This window comes from Petromyzon marinus, chromosome 61 (genome assembly GCF_048934315.1).
Source record: "Petromyzon marinus isolate PM22_M1 ecotype Great Lakes invasive population chromosome 61, UKy_Petmar_22M1.pri1.0, whole genome shotgun sequence".
Classification (NCBI taxonomy): domain Eukaryota; kingdom Metazoa; phylum Chordata; class Hyperoartia; order Petromyzontiformes; family Petromyzontidae; genus Petromyzon; species Petromyzon marinus.
Window position 1 is genome coordinate 881673 of NC_133727.1, and position 17194 is coordinate 898866.

General features: G+C 55.5%; 1 protein-coding gene across 1 annotated transcript in view; it reads left to right on the top strand.

Moving 5' to 3' along the window:
* LOC116955781 (protein diaphanous homolog 2-like) overlaps positions 1 to 17194 on the top strand; it is a 78389-nt gene that overhangs the window by 40597 nt on the left and 20598 nt on the right. The window contains exons 18-23 of the mRNA XM_076053377.1: positions 7198 to 7296; positions 8889 to 8983; positions 9665 to 9766; positions 10472 to 10711; positions 11154 to 11283; positions 14233 to 14357. Coding sequence (XP_075909492.1) covers positions 7198 to 7296; positions 8889 to 8983; positions 9665 to 9766; positions 10472 to 10711; positions 11154 to 11283; positions 14233 to 14357 — 791 coding nt within the window. The remainder of the gene's footprint in view (positions 1 to 7197; positions 7297 to 8888; positions 8984 to 9664; positions 9767 to 10471; positions 10712 to 11153; positions 11284 to 14232; positions 14358 to 17194) is intronic.

The window sequence follows — 17194 nt, forward strand, 5'->3', positions numbered from 1 at the left end:
GTGTCTGTGTGCGAGTGTGTCTGTGTGTGTTATTGTGTCTGTGTGTGTTATTGTGTGTGTGTGTTATTGTGTCTGTGTGTGTTATTGTGTGTGTGTGTTATTGTGTCTGTGTGTGTTATTGTGTGTGGGTGTAATTGTGTCTGTGTGCGAGTGTGTCTGTGTGTGTTATTGTGTCTGTGTGTGTTATTGTGTGTGGGTGTAATTGTGTGTGTGTGTGTGTAATTGTGTCCGTGTGCGAGTGTGTGTGTGTGTTATTGTGTCTGTGTGTGTTATTGTGTGTGTGTGTGTTATTGTGTGTGTGTGTAATTGTGTCCGTGTGCGAGTGTGTGTGTGTGTTATTGTGTGTGTGTGTAATTGTGTCTGTGTGCGAGTGTGTGTGTGTGTGTTATTGAACCCGGCGAGCCGAGTTCGATTGCCGGTGACGAATGTCTGAGCCGGTCCCTGGGCCTCCTCTAGGTCGACTCGACCTCAAATGAGTACCCGGTGCGGTGTGTAGTAAACATCGCCACTGGGGGAGACAAAGGCGGCCGGGCGTGGTGCTGGCCACCCACCACCTCGTGTGCAGTGCCGGCCTTCATAGGTGCTCGCTAACAGCACTTGCCCCCAACACCCTGCTAAAGGTCATTACTGGTGTATCATTGTTACGTGTGTGCGCACGTGTGTGTGCGTGTTTGCGCGTGTGTGCGCGTGTGTGCGCGTGTGTACGTGTGTGTGCGTGTGTGCGCGCGTGTGTGCGCGTATGTACGCGTGTGTACGCTTGTGTGCATGCGCGTGTGCGCGCGTGTTTCCGTACGATGGGGCCGGGTTTATGTCCGGCTGCGTTCCCGCCAATGTGGTGTTTTTGTTCTGTCGACAACAAAACAGAACCCCGTAAATATGATGCCCTGTCGGTGCTGTGGGTGGTGCCGTCGATTTAGAAACCCACGTTTATTTATATTGCCAAGGATTCACATGTAGGCTCATGGATTTAAAGAGAGATCAATAGACTTAGATACCCACATATTTAAATATATAGCTATAGATTCACATAGGGAGCCGCAGATTTAAATATAGACCGCTGAACTTACATGGAGACCCACAAACTGCTCCACAGACCCAGAGACTTGAATCAAGATCCGCAGACTTATAGGCCACTGGACTTAAATAGAGACCCAGAGACTGAATTAGAGACCCAGAGACTGAACGATCGAGTGGCCAGCGATTGATCGCAGCAGCTTTACGAGCGGTAGCCAACTGGCCGGCTGTGGGCACAACGCGGCGTGTTTGTGTAAACAGGAGCGGTGTGGACAGCCGTCCGGCGAACAAAACACACGGACGGAAATAATATTTCCCCGGGAAGAGCGATTATTTGGCTGCCGGCTGCCGGTTTGAACAACAGCACATTTATCGGCGTGAGCAATGCCCAGCCCACCTGTCGCATCTCCCTCGGAGCGCAACGCGGCGGGCTGGCGGGCGGGCGGGTTAACGAGCGCGGTTCGCTATAGCGACATCCGCCAATTAGCGGAGTCAGGACAAACGCACGTGGGGCGGTGGGGGGGGGGCGTGTGGGGTGGTGGTGGTGGTATTCATTGTCCCCGCGCAGCCACGTGCGTCCGCGTGCGCGCGTCGCAAACATCCTGCACGCACGCGCGGGAAGCGGAGGTCCCGCGGAGCGCGTGACGACTCCCGCACATCCTCCCTCCCGCTCGCTCTCCCTCCCGCTCTCTCGCTCTCTGTCGCTCGCGTGCGATTGCGACGACCACCGTCACCGCCTTGTTGTTGATGCGGCGTTGTCGTGTTTTGCGAGTTAGCGGTGTTGGCGAGAGGTCCCTGGTGTTTGCGTTGTCCTGCGTTGTTGTGTTTGTGCGATTTTGTCCACGTGAGGTCGGCGCCATGTCCGACGTTTCCGTCCACGTTGTTCGTTGTTGTCGTGTCGCCGGGGGTGTCCCGTATTGCGCCTCAAAGAGAGCGCACCTAGCCCGGCACGACCGCCGCGGTGACGTCACCGGCACCGAGTGGCGAGTGGCGGCCCTCTCGTGTTTGTGAGATCTTGCCTTTCACAGCGTGCGCTTGAGCGTTTGTCTCTTTTTGCACCATCTCATCCGTTTCCCCCCACATACGTTTTGTTTTCCCGCATATGCACCGCCTCCGTCATCCGGTCTCGTTCCTTCCCTTCGTCTCTCGCACAGCGGAAACATTCGCGGTACTCCAAAACCACCTCGCCCATCGCGGGTGTTTTTTCCCCATCTCGAATTCGACCGTTCCCGCCAAAGTTCGCCGGTTCGCCGCGACTCGATTATCCGCGGTTGGCCGCGAGATTCCCGTACGCGTCGTGACCGCGCTGCTCGCGACCACGACGCTGCTGCTGCTGCTGCCGCCGGCGGAAGAACGCACGCGGCCGCCGTTTCGCGCCTCCGAAGCGGCCCGTCGCCTGTCCCAGGCCACGCGCGGCATTCCCAGCGTCCCGTGGCGCAGTGAGGTTCAGCCGCCCCATGGTTATATTTGTTAATCGTGCTTAACATTTTTAAAATACAAAATACACCTCCTGTTTCATGTTTGCGTTACCCTCGCGGGGGGTGGGGGGGAAGCCTCGCCGAGTCTCGTGACTCTTTTCGCGGCAGGGTTCTGGAATCGCTTCGTAGATTCCCGCCGTCGAGAAATCTGCGGCGAAACCTCTCAAACTTGGATGGCGGCACCGCGAGGGCCTGCCTCTTGCGAGCGACGTCACGGGGATCTTTAACGTTAACCGCGAGCGAGGCGGACGGCGCCCGGTGGTATTATTATCACCGTTACCACCGCGGTTAATACGCGCACGGCAGTATTTGCCGGGGGCGGCCGCGGCATTCGAACCGCGAACAACGAGCGGGGGAACGGACGACAGCGTTGTCACCGTCTCCCGAGATCCGCCCCGGTGTGTCCCGAGACCCGTCCCGCATCTCCCCAGATCCGCCCCGCGTCTCGCGTCAGCCCTCCGCGTTGTCGCTCGGCGCTATTTTGCGAAGGCACCGAGCGACAACAGGATACGCGGCAGGCACTCGACGCCGCCCGCCGCTTTCCGATTTTGGCCTTTGTTTTTGTTTTTATGTTTGCGTTCGTTATTTCCAGCGTCCGAGTGTTTTTTTTTTGCTTTGGATTCGACGCTTCCGGAAATGTGCACGTTGCAGTTTCGTGATGCGCTTTCAGGGTTCCTGATTTTTGTGTGTGTCCTGCGTGAGCGTGCGCGTGTCCTGTGCGTGCGTGTGTGTGTCCTGCGTGAGTGTGTGTGTGTCCTGCGTGAGCGTGTGTGTGTCCTGCATGAGTGTGTGTGTGTCCTGCGTGAGCGTGTGTGTGTCCTGCGTGAGTGTGTACGTGTGTCCTGCGTGTGTGTGTGTGTGTCCTGCGTGAGTGTGTGCGTGTGTCCTGCGTGTGTGTGTGTGTGTCCTGCGTGAGCGTGTGTGTGTCCTGCGTGAGCGTGTGTGTGTCCTGCGTGAGCGTGTGTGTGTCCTGCGTGAGTGTGTGTGTGTCCTGCGTGAGTGTGTGCGTGTGTCCTGCGTGAGCGTGTGTGTGTCCTGCGTGAGTGTGTGCGTGTGTCCTGCGTGAGCGTGTGTGTGTCCTGCGTGAGTGTGTGCGTGTGTCCTGCGTGAGTGTGCGTGTGTCCTGCGTGAGTGTGTGTGTGTCCTGCGTGAGCGTGTGTGTGTCCTGCATGAGCGTGTGTGTGTCCTGCATGAGTGTGTGTGTGTCCTGCATGAGTGTGTGTGTGTCCTGCGTGTGTGTGTGTGTGTGTCCTGCATGAGTGTGTGTGTGTCCTGCGTGTGTGTGTGTGTGTCCTGCGTGTGTGTCCTGCGTGAGTGTGCGTGTGTCCTGCATGAGTGTGTGTGTGTCCTGCGTGAGTGTGTCCTGCGAGGAGCGTGCTGGCATAGCGGTTAGCGCGCGTTGCACTATCCAACCCGGTGACCCAAGTTCGATTCCCTCCCACGGCCACCACCAGTGACGATTACCTGAAACGAGTACCTGGTGCGATGTGTAAACATCGCCACTGGGGAGACAGAGGCCACAGTGCCGGCCATGGTGGCTGCTGCTGCTGCTCGCTAACAGCACTTGCCCCAACAGTCTGTTAAGGCTACACGGGGGGGGGGGGATCTTTGTCTTTGTGTCCTGTGCGCCCCCGAGCGTCCTGTTGGGGACGTGCGTTCCGGAACGGAGCAATCCCAGAGGCCGTCCACCGTGGAGACGGAGCGACGAAGCCAGGCGGTGCGCCGGCGCTCGGCGGGATTATTGCATCGCAGGATCACGAGAGGAGCAGCGGACTGGCCCCATGGCTGCCTGCTGAAGATGATCGTAGCGCGCGCGAATGTTCGGTGACGCACGGTGACGCGCGACGGTGACGCGCGAGAGCAAAAAACGCGAAATTGAGACGTGCAAAACGAGGGCGCAAACAGAATCGCTTCTCTTGAATCGGGCTGCGATTCCCCAAATGCTGCCGAACTAACCCCTCTCCCGTCCCGAGGTGCCTGCACGTTACAGGCTGTGGGGTCAAGTGCTGTTAGCGGAGTAGCACCTTTGAAGGCTCGTCTCCCCAGTGGCGATGTTTACACACCGCACCGGGTACTCGTTTGAGGCTGAGTCGACCTAGGGGAGGCCTAGGACCGGTTCGGATAATCGTCACCGGTGTTGGCCGTGAGCGGGAACCGAACGTTCACCGCCGAATCTCGGGAACGCCGTGGGCGGCTCGGCGTTTTAATTTAAATTTCGAGGAGACGTGGCGGCGGCGGCGCCGTTGTTTTTATAGACGTCGTCACTCGCCGCAGACAACCGTAGGGGCACGACCACCGCAACTCGACGGTAACTGGCGCCAAACTGTGCCGCACGCCCCTCCCGCGCGGCTTCGTGGCGAGCCTTGGTACCGATGAAGATATTTAGTCTCGGTTTTTCTTCCGGGTTCGTTTTGACGACGTACAACACCTCACATCATCGGGAATGGATTCAGAAGAAAAAACGATAACGTACGTCATCGGAATGGGAAAGGGTTACCTCGCTGGGGCGGGGGTTTGTGCCACCGTTTGTATTGTCTTCTTGTTTGTATTGTCTTCTCTGTTTGTATTGTCTTCTCTGTTTCTATTGTCTTCCCCGTTTGTATTGTCTTCTCTGTTTGTATTGTCTTCTCTGTTTGTATTGTCTTCTCTGTTTGTATTGTCTTCTCTGTTTGTATTGTCTTCTCTGTTTGTATTGTCTTCTATGTTTGTATTGTCTTCTTGTTTGTATTGTCTTCTTGTTTGTATTGTCTTCTCTGTTTGTATTGTCTTCTTGTTTGTATTGTCTTCTCTGTTTGTATTGTCTTCTCTGTTTGTATTGTCTTCTCTGTTTGTATTGTCTTCTCTGTTTGTATTGTCTTCTCTGTTTGTATTGTCTTCTATGTTTGTATTGTCTTCTTGTTTGTATTGTCTTCTCTGTTTGTATTGTCTTCTCTGTTTGTATTGTCTTCTTGTTTGTATTGTCTTCTCTCTTTGTATTGTCTTCTCTGTTTGCATTGTCTTCTTGTTTGTATTGTCTTCTCTGTTTGTATTGTCTTCTTGTTTGTAGTGTCTTCTCTGTTGGCATTGTCTTCTCTGTTTGTATTGTCTTCTCTGTTTGTATTGTCTTCTGTTTGTATTGTCTTCTATGTTTGTATTGTCTTCTTGTTTGTATTGTCTTCTTGTTTGTATTGTCTTCTCTGTTTGTATTGTCTTCTTGTTTGTATTGTCTTCTCTGTTTGTATTGTCTTCTCTGTTTGTATTGTCTTCTCTGTTTGTATTGTCTTCTCTGTTTGTATTGTCTGCTCTGTTTGTATTGTCTTCTCTCTTTGTATTGTCTTCTCTGTTTGCATTGTCTTCTTGTTTGTATTGTCTTCTCTGTTTGTATTGTCTTCTTGTTTGTAGTGTCTTCTCTGTTGGCATTGTCTTCTCTGTTTGTATTGTCTTCTCTGTTTGTATTGTCTTCTGTTTGTATTGTCTTCTATGTTTGTATTGTCTTCTTGTTTGTATTGTCTTCTTGTTTGTATTGTCTTCTCTGTTTGTATTGTCTTCTTGTTTGTATTGTCTTCTCTGTTTGCATTGTCTTCTTGTTTGTATTGTCTTCTCTGTTTGTATTGTCTTCTTGTTTGTAGTGTCTTCTCTGTTGGCATTGTCGTCTCTGTTTGTATTGTCTTCTCTGTTTGTATTGTCTTCTCTGTTTGTATTGTCTTCTCTGTTTGTATTGTCTTCTCTGTTTGTATTGTCTTCTATGTTTGTATTGTCTTCTTGTTTGTATTGTCTTCTTGTTTGTATTGTCTTCTCTGTTTGTATTGTCTTCTCTGTTTGCATTGTCTTCTCTGTTTGCATTGTCTTCTTGTTTGTATTGTCTTCTCTGTTTGTATTGTCTTCTTGTTTGTAGTGTCTTCTCTGTTGGCATTGTCGTCTCTGTTTGTATTGTCTTCTCTGTTTGTATTGTCTTCTCTGTTTGTATTGTCTTCTCTGTTTGTATTGTCTTATTGTTTGTATTGTAGTCTCTGTTTGTATTGTCTTCTTGTTTGTATTGTCTTCTTGTTTGTATTGTCATCTCTGTTTGCATTGTCTTCTCTGTTTGTATTGTCTTCTCTGTTTGTATTGTCTTCTCCGTTTGTATTGTCTTCTCTGTATTGTCTTCTCTGTTTGTATTGTCTTCTCTGTTTGTATTGTCTCGTCGTTATCACTTCACTGGCGTCAAAGTCGCCCAACAGCCCTCGTTACGACTCCACTACTGAACTAGGACGAGGGCCTCCCCACGGCCGTGTGGGTCACGACGGGGTTCGTTGCTTGACCTTACTATACCGCGCTGGTCAACCGCGTGGGCTGGCGGAGGCCGGGAGCGTGGACGCGGCACAGCATAGATGTACAGTAAAACAATGAGCGTCTGCATTTTTTTTTACTCCGCTGCCCTTTGCCGACCGCAAGAGAGAAACGATGGGGAACATCGTAGCTGGCACCTTGGCGTGGCCACATGGCGACAATGATGACGATGGTGACGATGATGATGACTAATGATGACGATAACAATGACTGCCGACGATGATGATGACGAGGACGACAAAGATGACTGTGACAACGACGATGATGACGATGACGACGATGACGTCGATGATGACGTCGATGATGACGACGATGACTGATGACAATGATGACGACGATGCCACCCACGGAGGTGTAAATGCTAACGGCTCGCGGCGTTCTCGTTTGGCTTCGGCAGGAAAGAAAGATGATGACACGGAGGGCAATAAGCTGCTGACGCAGAGGAAGAAGGTCAAAGAGCTGAAGGTCCTGGACCCCAAGGCGGCGCAGAACCTGTGTAAGCCTCGCCGCGATTCCGGAACGTCCCGTGTAGCCAGCTACACGGCTAGGTTTGCAAGTGAAGAACCGGTGGTGCCGTCGGCGCGGAACGACGGCGGTGCGGATTCAAACTTGACGCGCAAAGAACAACAAAAAATGAGCGTCGTTCACAAAATGAACAAACGGGCACGCCGTGCGGGCAATGAGGACGAGGCGACGGGAAGGAGAGAAGCGAAGGCACGCCGGTTTGGGTGCGGGGTACAGCGGCCCAGCCGTGCACTCTGAGCTCGGAGAGATTCGAAGCCGTAGAGGGGAGGGAGGTGAGGGGAGGGGAGGAAGGGGGGGTAGCGGTGGGGAGGGGAGGGAGGGAGGGGAGCACAGGGGAGGGGAGGTCGCCGGGATTCCAACTCGTGACCTTGATGTCCACGAGTTGAGCGCTCTGACCTCCGCGCGACCTAACACACTCACATAACCTCTACTTGACCCAGAATAATCATGAAGCCCAATGGAGGATGTTAATAATAATAATAACAGAGTAAATAACGCCTTCCCATGTTTGTCTATGGACATAAAAAAATATGTAAAAGGGTTATTTACTATAAAGAATAATTTACTCGTGTTAATGTAAGTATCGTTTTTTGCAATCTGTCGGCCGCACGGCCTTTCGGGAGTTAATCTTATCGGCGTCCTTGGTTTCATTACAAACAAGCGTTTGTTTAAGCGAGTAGCCTGGCTCTGCTGATGAGACAGTGAATGTTGAATCCCGTCCAGAGTGTTGCTTGTCCGCAATCAATGCCGCTGATAAGACGTCGTCCCAGAAGGTCGTGCGGCCTGTGGGTTGTGTAAGAAACTAAAATAAGTTTTTTGTGGAGGAGTTATTTATTTAATTTCCTCAAGCAAAGCCTCACCGCTTCTCCAGACTCTGGAACAGTGCAAAACCATTCACCCTCAGTGCTGATAGCGTCTCTGCGTGTGTGTGTGTGCGTTTGTGGGGAGCGGTAGTGTCGTGGTTAGCGCTACGCTGCGCTACGAACCTGGCGACCCGGGTTTGATTCCCTCTCACGGCCAACACCGGTGACGATTATCTGAACCGGTCCTGGGCCTCCCCTAGGTCAACTCAACCTTAAATTAGTACCCGGTCCTGGGCCTCCCCTAGGTTAACTAAACCTTAAATTAGTACGCATCATTGTCGGGCAGGCACGGTGCTGACCACCCACCTCTCTCGTGCGCCGTCCGTCCCGTCCCGAACAACTTTCCCATTCCGATGACGTACGTGGGAGGGCGGGTACACACGTACGTCATCGGAACGGAATCGGCCACGCGGGGGAGGGCGTGCGGCACAGTTTGGCGCCAGCTGTTGTAGAGTCGTGTCGCTCCGGTTCCCTGAGTAACGACGTCTTTCAAAACAACGCCGCCGCTGACACGCCTCTCTAAATATAATTGACCGCCTAACCGCTCGGCGGTGAACGGGACGCCCGCCCGCCCGCCCCACCCTGCGACTTGGAGACGTCTCGGAACGGGAGGGGGGTTAACGGGCCGCTCGCTGACCGCTCAGCGGGGGGGAGGGGGGGGGGATCTCCGCCGTGAGCGTGCGCGCGTTTGTCTCGGCAGCCATTTTCCTGGGCTCGTTCAAGATGTCCTACGTGGACATCAAGAACGCCGTTCTCTCCGTGGACGAGGAGAATCTCACCGAGTCCATGGTGCAGGTGAGACCTGCACACCCCCCCCCCACCAACCTCCCCCTACCGCCCCCACCCCCCACAGCCATCTGTCCCCGCCACTCCCTGCCCCAGGTCCAGGCAGGCTTCAAAGGCCTCTCTCACGAGCGGCTGTCGTCGGCACGGGGCAGAGGACACTTTCAGGTTATTTAGATTCGATCGTTGGGCTGCTATGGAATTCGAAAGTTTGGATCTCTCAGAAGACGACCGCCACGCTGAAATTTTACTCCAGCAGGACGCTTTGTAGGGCGTTCATTTCGATTATTTGGCTGCTGTAAATGTCCACGTGATGATAAGAGCGGTCATTTGTGGCCACGTCGCTTGTGAAAAAGAAGCGAATAGCTCGGTGGGCTTCACCTGGTCAAATAAAAATAGTTTAGTTTAATTTGTATATTCGTTTAGCGATTTGTTTACCTTTGCCGTACTTTGAACTCACATTGTGTTTTTTTGTATTGCCGCTTGTTGACTGGACGCCTGCGAAAAAGAGCTTCGCAGCTCATCGGATTCTTTCTGCAGTCTCAAGTCAACATTCTGATTGCGGTGTGCGTCGCGACGGGGACGGTGTTCCCGCACGGCCCAACGACGCGTCGATCGCTCTGGCGGGTGGCTGTGTCCGTGACTCAGTACTACCCCCCCCCCCCCCCCACGTGATCGCCGTGCCGCTCGCAGAATCTCATCAAGCAGCTGCCGGAACCGGACCACCTGGCGTCGCTCATGCAGATGCGCGATGACTTCGAGGAGATGTGCGAGCCGGAGCAGTTCGCCGTGGTGGTGGGTGCCTCTCGCCGGTGAACGCGCGCCGGGCCGGTGACCCGGGGTTCGAGCCCCGCTGTGATTAAGCCTCGGGAAACGATGGCAAAATCGGCCGTCGCGAAACGGGGAAAAGCGGCTCGGGGCCCCGGAAGCATCACGCCACCGCTGCCTTACCGGCTTAGCGGCGGGCAAAGATAAAGATCCCCCGCGTAGCCTTCACGGACCGTTGGGGCGAGTGCCGTTAGCGAGTAGCACCTGTGAAGGCCGGCACTGTGGCACACGAGGGGGTGGGTGGCCAGCACCTTTGTCTCCCCAGTGGCGATGTTTACACACCTCCACCGGGTATTTGTTTTAGTCGACCTGGATGAGGCCCAGGACCGGTTCAGATCATTGTCACCGGTGTCTGCCGCCAGCGGGAATCGGACTCGGGTCGCCGGGATCGTAGCGCAGCCACGCTAACCGCTACGCGCAGGCACGCAACGCACACGCAACGCACACGCAACGCACACGCAACGCACACGCAACGCACACGCAACGCACACGCAACGCACACGCAACGCACACGCAACGCACACGGACGCTGCTCGGTCCCTGAAGGAGCTTGCCAGCACGCCGGGGGTGGGGGGAGGGTGGCGAAGCGTTGGGACATGATGACCGCAGCCGTAACGTTCACGTCGTCGTCTCTGTCCGTACCCCACCCCCCCCCGCCCCCGCCCGGCTCAGATCGGCTCGGTGCCGCGCCTGCGCCCGCGCCTCGCCGCCATCCTCCTGCGCCTGCAGCTGGCGGAGCAGGCCGGTGCGCTGAGCCCGGCCATGGTGGCGGTGAGCGCCGCGTGCGACGAGGTGCGGCGCAGCGCCGGGCTGGCGTGCCTCCTGGAGCTCGTGCTGCTCGTGGGGAACGTGATGAACGCCGGCTCGCGCAACGCCGGAGCCCACGGCTTCCAGTTCTCCTTCCTGAAGCGGGTGAGCGGGCGACGTCGCGGACGAGGGCGTGGACTCGACGGAGAGGCGACGGGGACATTGAGACATGGGATGCGACGAGCTTGGGGCGCGCCCGACGTGGGGGGGCCCACGTGCTACGTGATGCGGTGTAGACTACCGTGAGACACGGAGGGACGCGTGGGGTACGACGAGATTCCCGCTCACGGCCAACACCGGCGACGATTGTCTGAACCGGTCCTGGGCCTTTCCTAGGTCGATTCGGCCTCAAATGAGTACCTGGTGCGGTGTGTAGTAAACATCGCCACTGGGGAGACAAAGGCGGCCGGGCGCGGTGCTGGCCACACACCCACTCGTGTGCCGTGCCAGCCTTCATAAGTGCTCGCTAACAGCACTTGCCCCGACAGTCTGTTAAGGCTATACGGGGGATCTTTGTCTGTTGTCGTCGTCGTCGCTGTGCGTGCAGCTGAAGGACACGAAGTCACATGACCAGTCCCAGACGCTGCTGCACTTCCTGGCTCGGCTGTGCGAGGAGAAGCACCCGGACATCGCGAGGTTCACGAGCGAGATCGCCAGCGTCGAGATGGCGGCCAAAGGTGGGAACGTGCAGGAACTCCGCGGGAACGCACGGGAAGGCACGGGAACCTACAGGAACCTACAGAAACCAGCGGGAAGGCACGGGAACATGCGGAAATCTACGGGAAGCAGCGGGAACTCCGCGGGAACCTGCGTGGCGGCCGCACCGTCACCCGCGCGCGGCGGGCTCCTCTTAACTAAAAACTAAACTCGTTTTCACTTCGCCAGCGGGGCAATGCCCGCCGAGCTACGTCGCCGGTTGTTCAGACGAGCGCCCCCTCAGGCCACCGCGGGTGACGGCTCGCGAGGAGCGTCGCCACCGCTGGAGGCGGCCGTCATTGTCGTTGGCCTCGCCTCTCCGCGGAAGGAGGGGCAGCAGCAGCAGCAGCAGCAAAGCCGTCGTGGCGTTGGGAGGGCTTTCCCACCGTTCTCTAGGGAACCTCCACTTGCCGTGGGGGGGGGCGGGAAGGTGGGGGTTGGGGGGGATGTGGGGGAGGGGGTAGAGTAGTTGCCTCCTCCCCCCCCCCGTTTTGCCGAGTCGCCCGCGGGCCTGCCCGGGGCCTGTCCGGGGCCTACGGAAGAGCGAGCCTCGTCCGCGAGCTTTCCTGTTGATTGTTCTCGTCTCCCGCTGCGCGAGGAGGAGGAGGAGGAGGAAGAGGAGGAAGAAGAGGGGGTTATTTATTTCGGAGGAAGCAGCTGCGGTGGAAGAGCGCGAGGAGCAGGGGGACGGGGGGGGGGGAGGTGGAGGAGCGGTGGACGCGTGGACAGGGCAGCTGCGACATCCGATTCGTCGAAGCCATCGATTCTCTCCGCCCACCACGACCGTTGGGTTCGATTCGGCTCGACCAATCGGAGAAGACGCAAAAATACGCAACGGGTGATGGTGCAGCCCCCCCCCTCCAACCCCCCCCCCCCCCCACCTTGCAATTTTATTGGGCAAATATTCCTTGAGAAATTCATCTTCCCCACCCCCCAGTACAATCCCATCATGGCCACGGCGCGGGGGAGGCCCTCATCCAGCAGTGGATTGAGCATCCGCAGGGGCTGCCGCCTGTACACAGTGGGCTGAGCAGGCCCCCCTGTTGTGGGTGGGTGGTGTCTAAAGGTGCAGACCCGCAACCGCTGGCCACGTCCCCGCTGGAGGCAGGGCCGCCCCTCTAGAGGGAGCCCTGGAAAAGGTTTTCTCTGAGCAGACCGTCAACTCGCTAGGCTTGAGAACCCGGTTCAATCGCAACCCCCCGTCTGTGTGTCTCTGTGTGAGTCTATGGGTCGCTGTGTGAGTCTACGGGTCTCTGTGTGAGTCTACGGGTCGCTGTGTGAGTCTGTGGGTCGCTGTGTGAGTCTACGGGTCTCTGTGTGAGTCTATGGGTCGCTGTGTGAGTCTACGGGTCTCTGTGTGAGTCTACGGGTCTCTGTGTGAGTCTATGGGTTCGCTGTGTGAGTCTATGGGTCGCTCTGTGAGTCTACGGGTCTCTGTGTGAGTCTACGGGTCGCTGTGTGAGTCTGTGGGTCTCTGTGTGAGTCTACGGGTCGCTGTGTGAGTGTGCGGGTCTGTGTGAGTCTATGGGGCTCTGAGCCTACGGTTCTCTGTGTGAGTCTATGGGCTCTGTGTGAGTCTGCAGGTCTCTGTGTGAGTCTACGGGTCTCTATGTGAGTCTATGGGCTCTGTGTGAGTCTACAGGTCTCTGTGTGAGTCTACGGGTCTCTGTGTGAGTCTACGGGTCTCTGTGTGAGTCTACGGGTCTCTGTGTGAGTCTACGGCCGGCCCAGATTAGAACCCAGGATCCATGTCGAGTCGGCGTCTCTCACCCCAGAGCCACCCGGCCGTCTCAGGCAGGCGAGGGTTTAATTAAGCGCAGCAGTCTAGACTCAACATTAGGGCGTTTTATTACATTAAGGACACGTGCGTGACACTGTGCCTGTGTGTCTGGAACTGAGCATCGTAATTTTTCTAATGAACAAATAGAGCGTGGTAAGAAAGCCACGTGGACAAATGGCTTCGATTATTATTTCAATATTTTTTAATATTGTGATTTTTATTTTTTTGCTATTGTGAATTCTCCCGCGAAGATGCGGCCGTTCTGAACGCCGCCGGCGTAAGGCAGCGGTCACGTGGGCTGCAGGGCAGCTGTAGCGGCGCAGTGGGAACACTCGCATCTCACGGATGCGAGTGTGTGAGTGAGTGTGCGAGGTGAGTCGGTGAGTGTGGAACTGAGTGGACTTGCCGATGACCGGTACCAGCGGTGTCATGGTCAGCTTCTGTGGACACTGCTGGGAAGTTGGAGGCAGTCGCCCTCCAACAACAACGGAGGGCAGAGGAGCGACGCTCACAACAACGAGCGGAGCGCCAGGTGGATAAAACGCAGCAAGTTGGCACAGATGGTGCATCGGCTAGTCGTCTCAGTCAATCCATGGCAACTGGGTCTGTTCCGTGACCTCCTGCGTTTAATACTTCACGTGGCCTTAAAGTGCACATAGCCTGGCACAAGCGCCGTGGTGACGTCACCACCACTTAGTAGTGAATAGCGGTTGTTGTTGAGCGAGTTGGTGAGTGTGTGGAGTTTGTATTACCGGGCGAGATGTTAACTACCTCGCCTGCTATACAGGAGGTCTGTATATTTGGAGTTTGCGTGTGTCTCTCTGCCCGTGGTCGCGTGGATTTTCCGCAGGGTCCTCCGGTTTATTCCTTCCACATTTAAAATCAACGTCGCACGTTTTAGGGTGTATTGCATCTATACATTTGCACACGATGATGAGGAGCCCCTTCGTTGAGCCGTCATTTGTCGTGGACAGGTCGCTTCTGATAAAAAAAAGAGCTGTATGTAGCTCAGTGGGGCCCTAACCGGGTAAAATTAAAAAAAATAGTTTTGGTTGCAATAGCGGCATTGCCGCGTTATCACCGGACAGCCGTCGTTTAAATCCGGCATTCACCCGCCCGCCATCGCTGTGCCCGCCCGCCCGCCCGCCAGTGTCGACGGAGAATGTGCAGAAGAGCGTCACCGCCATGGGCACGCAGCTCCAGCAGCTGGACAAGGAGCTGAAGACCTTCCCGGCGAGCGGCGACCCCAACGATCAGTTCGTGGCCAAGATGACGATATCCTCTCGGACGCGCGTGACATCCGGAGGTGCTGTGTGAGGTCACGGTGAGGGGCGGGGGTGGGGGGGAGATCGTTACCCCCCGCGGGGAGGTTTGTCTCCGGGTACTCCGGTTCCCTCTCACGTGTAAACACTCGCGGTTTGGTGTTGGTCAAGCATACCAAGATAGGAACGCAGAGCTTGGATAATTGTTGAAGTGTTAACGTGTGTTAGCACTTTTTACTGGTGCCGGTCAGACATAGGACCCCCACAGACCTTAACAATAATACTTTCATTTTGTATGGCGTCATTCGTGCGAGCAGCATTCCATGACGCTGTGCATTGATTATATACAGGGTGCTTAAAAGAAAAAAGTTTAAACTTCTGAGAATTTGCAACAACCCCACGAGAAATGTGCCGCCTCCTCCAGGCTTTGGAGACCGCCTGGAGAAGGTCCCAGGCCACGTTGACAACGATGGCGGACACGTGGGGGAGACTCTTTGACTTTTAAAAGCTAGTAACATGTGTGTGTACGCGTGCGTGTGTACGTACGCGTGCGTGTGTACGTGTGTGTGTACACGTGTGTGTGTACACGTGTGTGTGTGTACGCGTGCGTGTGTACGTGTGTGTGTGCACATGTGTGTGTACACGTGCGTGTGTGTGTATGCGTGCGTGTGTGTGTGTACACGTGCACGTGTGTGTGTACACGTGCGTGTGTGTGTGTGTACGCGTACGTGTGTATGTGTGTGTGTACATGTGTGTGTGTACACGTGCGTGTCTGTGTACGCGTGCGTGTGTGCCAGTAAGCTGCACCCTTTATTGACCCAAGCAGAAAGCTCTCCGTTTGCCGGGATGTCGTCAGATACCAGAATAGTTCCATTTGGACGCGAGGCTTAATGGAAGGCAGAGGAAATGGGTGTGTGTGTCCGCCCCTTTATGTGTGTGCCATTGTGCGCGTTTGTGCGTGCGTGTCCTCCTGCCGGGCCGCTAAAACGCAGCGAGTTGGCACAGCAGGGGGCACGGCTGGTGGTGCATCTGCCAGTCATCTCAAGTGGGTCATCCCATGGAACCTGCTGGGTCCGTCCCGTGACCTCCTCCTGCCAGCGAGGCTTCCACACTTTCACTTGGCCTCAAAGCGCACCTGGCCTGGCACGGGCACCGTGGTGACGTCACCGCCACTTGATTGCAAATGGCGGTGGTTGTTGTTTCTGTTGTCACCAATCAACATTGAGAAGGCGGCCGGACGTGGTGCTGGCCACATCGTTGCGCCGTGTCGGCCTTCAGAGGTGCCGCTCCCTCGCAGCACTTGCCCCAACAGTCTCTTAAGGCTATACGGGAGGTCTTTGTGTGTGTGTGTGGTTGCGTGAGTGCGAATGTTTCTGATTCTCAAGTCTCTCTTATGTTAGTTTTTACATCTGTAGCTGTTTATTCTCCCGCACTATCATGGGGTGACGTGGGCACAATTCTATCTCGCAGCCTGCGCTTGTCCACGTGCGTGTGTGTGTGTGTGTGCGTGTGTTTGTCTGTGTGTGTGTCTGTGTGTGTGTGTGCGTGTGTTTGTCTGTGTGTGTGTGTTTGTCTGTGTGTGTGTCTGTGCCGGTTAGAAACATTTAGGCTGGATTGCCTACGATGGATCCTGGGTTTAACCAGGCTGGATTGTGTGAGGAGCTCACAAATCCTTGAAAGATCTGGGCAAAGTCCCATCGCTGAGCTCCTCCGGCAGGCAAGGCTGCGTTGGCTGGGTCATGTAGCCCGCATGCCAGGACACCGCATGACGAAACAGCTTTTGTTCGGCCGGATCGAGGGGACTAAACGGGCGCGGCACGGGCTAGAGAAGAGTTGGAGTGATGTGGTACAGGAGGACGTGGAGCTGAGTGAACTTGCCGATGACTTGTACCAGCGGTGTCAAGATCGGCCTCTGTGGAGGAGGCTCGTGAAGGACGCTACTGGGCAGTTGGAGGCAGTCGCCCTCCAACAACAACGGAGGGCGGAGGAGCGACGCTCACAACAATGAGCGGAGCGCCGCGTGGCTAAAGCACAGCAGGTTGGCACAGTAGGGGGCACAGGTGGTGCATCAGCCAGTCATCTCGGTCATCTCAGTCAGTCGACCCGTGGTACCTGGGTCTGCCCCGTGACCTCCTGCCAGTGGGCGTTCGACACTTCACGTGGCCTCAAGGTGCACATGACCTGGCACAAGCGTCGTGGTGATGTCACCGCCACTTAGTGACGAATGGCGGTTGTTGTTGTGTATGTTTGTGTGTGTGTATGTTTGTGTGTGTGTATGTTTGTGTGTGTGTGTATGTTTGTGTGTGTGTGTATGGCACAAGCATTGTGGTGACGTCACCGCCACTTAGTGGCGAATGGCAGTTGTTGTGTGTGTATGTGGGGAGCAGTGGTGCATCGGTTAGCGAGCTGCGTTACGAACCCGGCGACCTGCGTTCGGTTCCCGCTCACGGCCAACACCGGTGACGATTATCCGAACCGGTCCTAGGCCTCCCCTAGGTCGACTCAGCCTCAAACTTGTACCTGGTGCGGTGTGTAAACATCGCCACTGGGGAGACGAGCCTTCAAAGGTGCTACTCCGCTAACAGCACTTGACCCCACAGCCTGTTTAGGGCTACACCGGGGGAGGGAGAGGGGGTGGGAAATCTTTATTTATATTTACTTACGACGGAAATCGGCGGTATGTGGAACACATTAACGGCCGAGTGGAATATAATGCAACCACGGTGTCTTCTCATTCGTTCCACTATGTTACATTTTCAAAATCTAGTTCCCTTCCGCCGCCCCCTCTCCCCCCAACGTCCCCGCGATTGCGCTGCTGTCTCCGCCGTGACGCCACGTGCCGTGACGCCA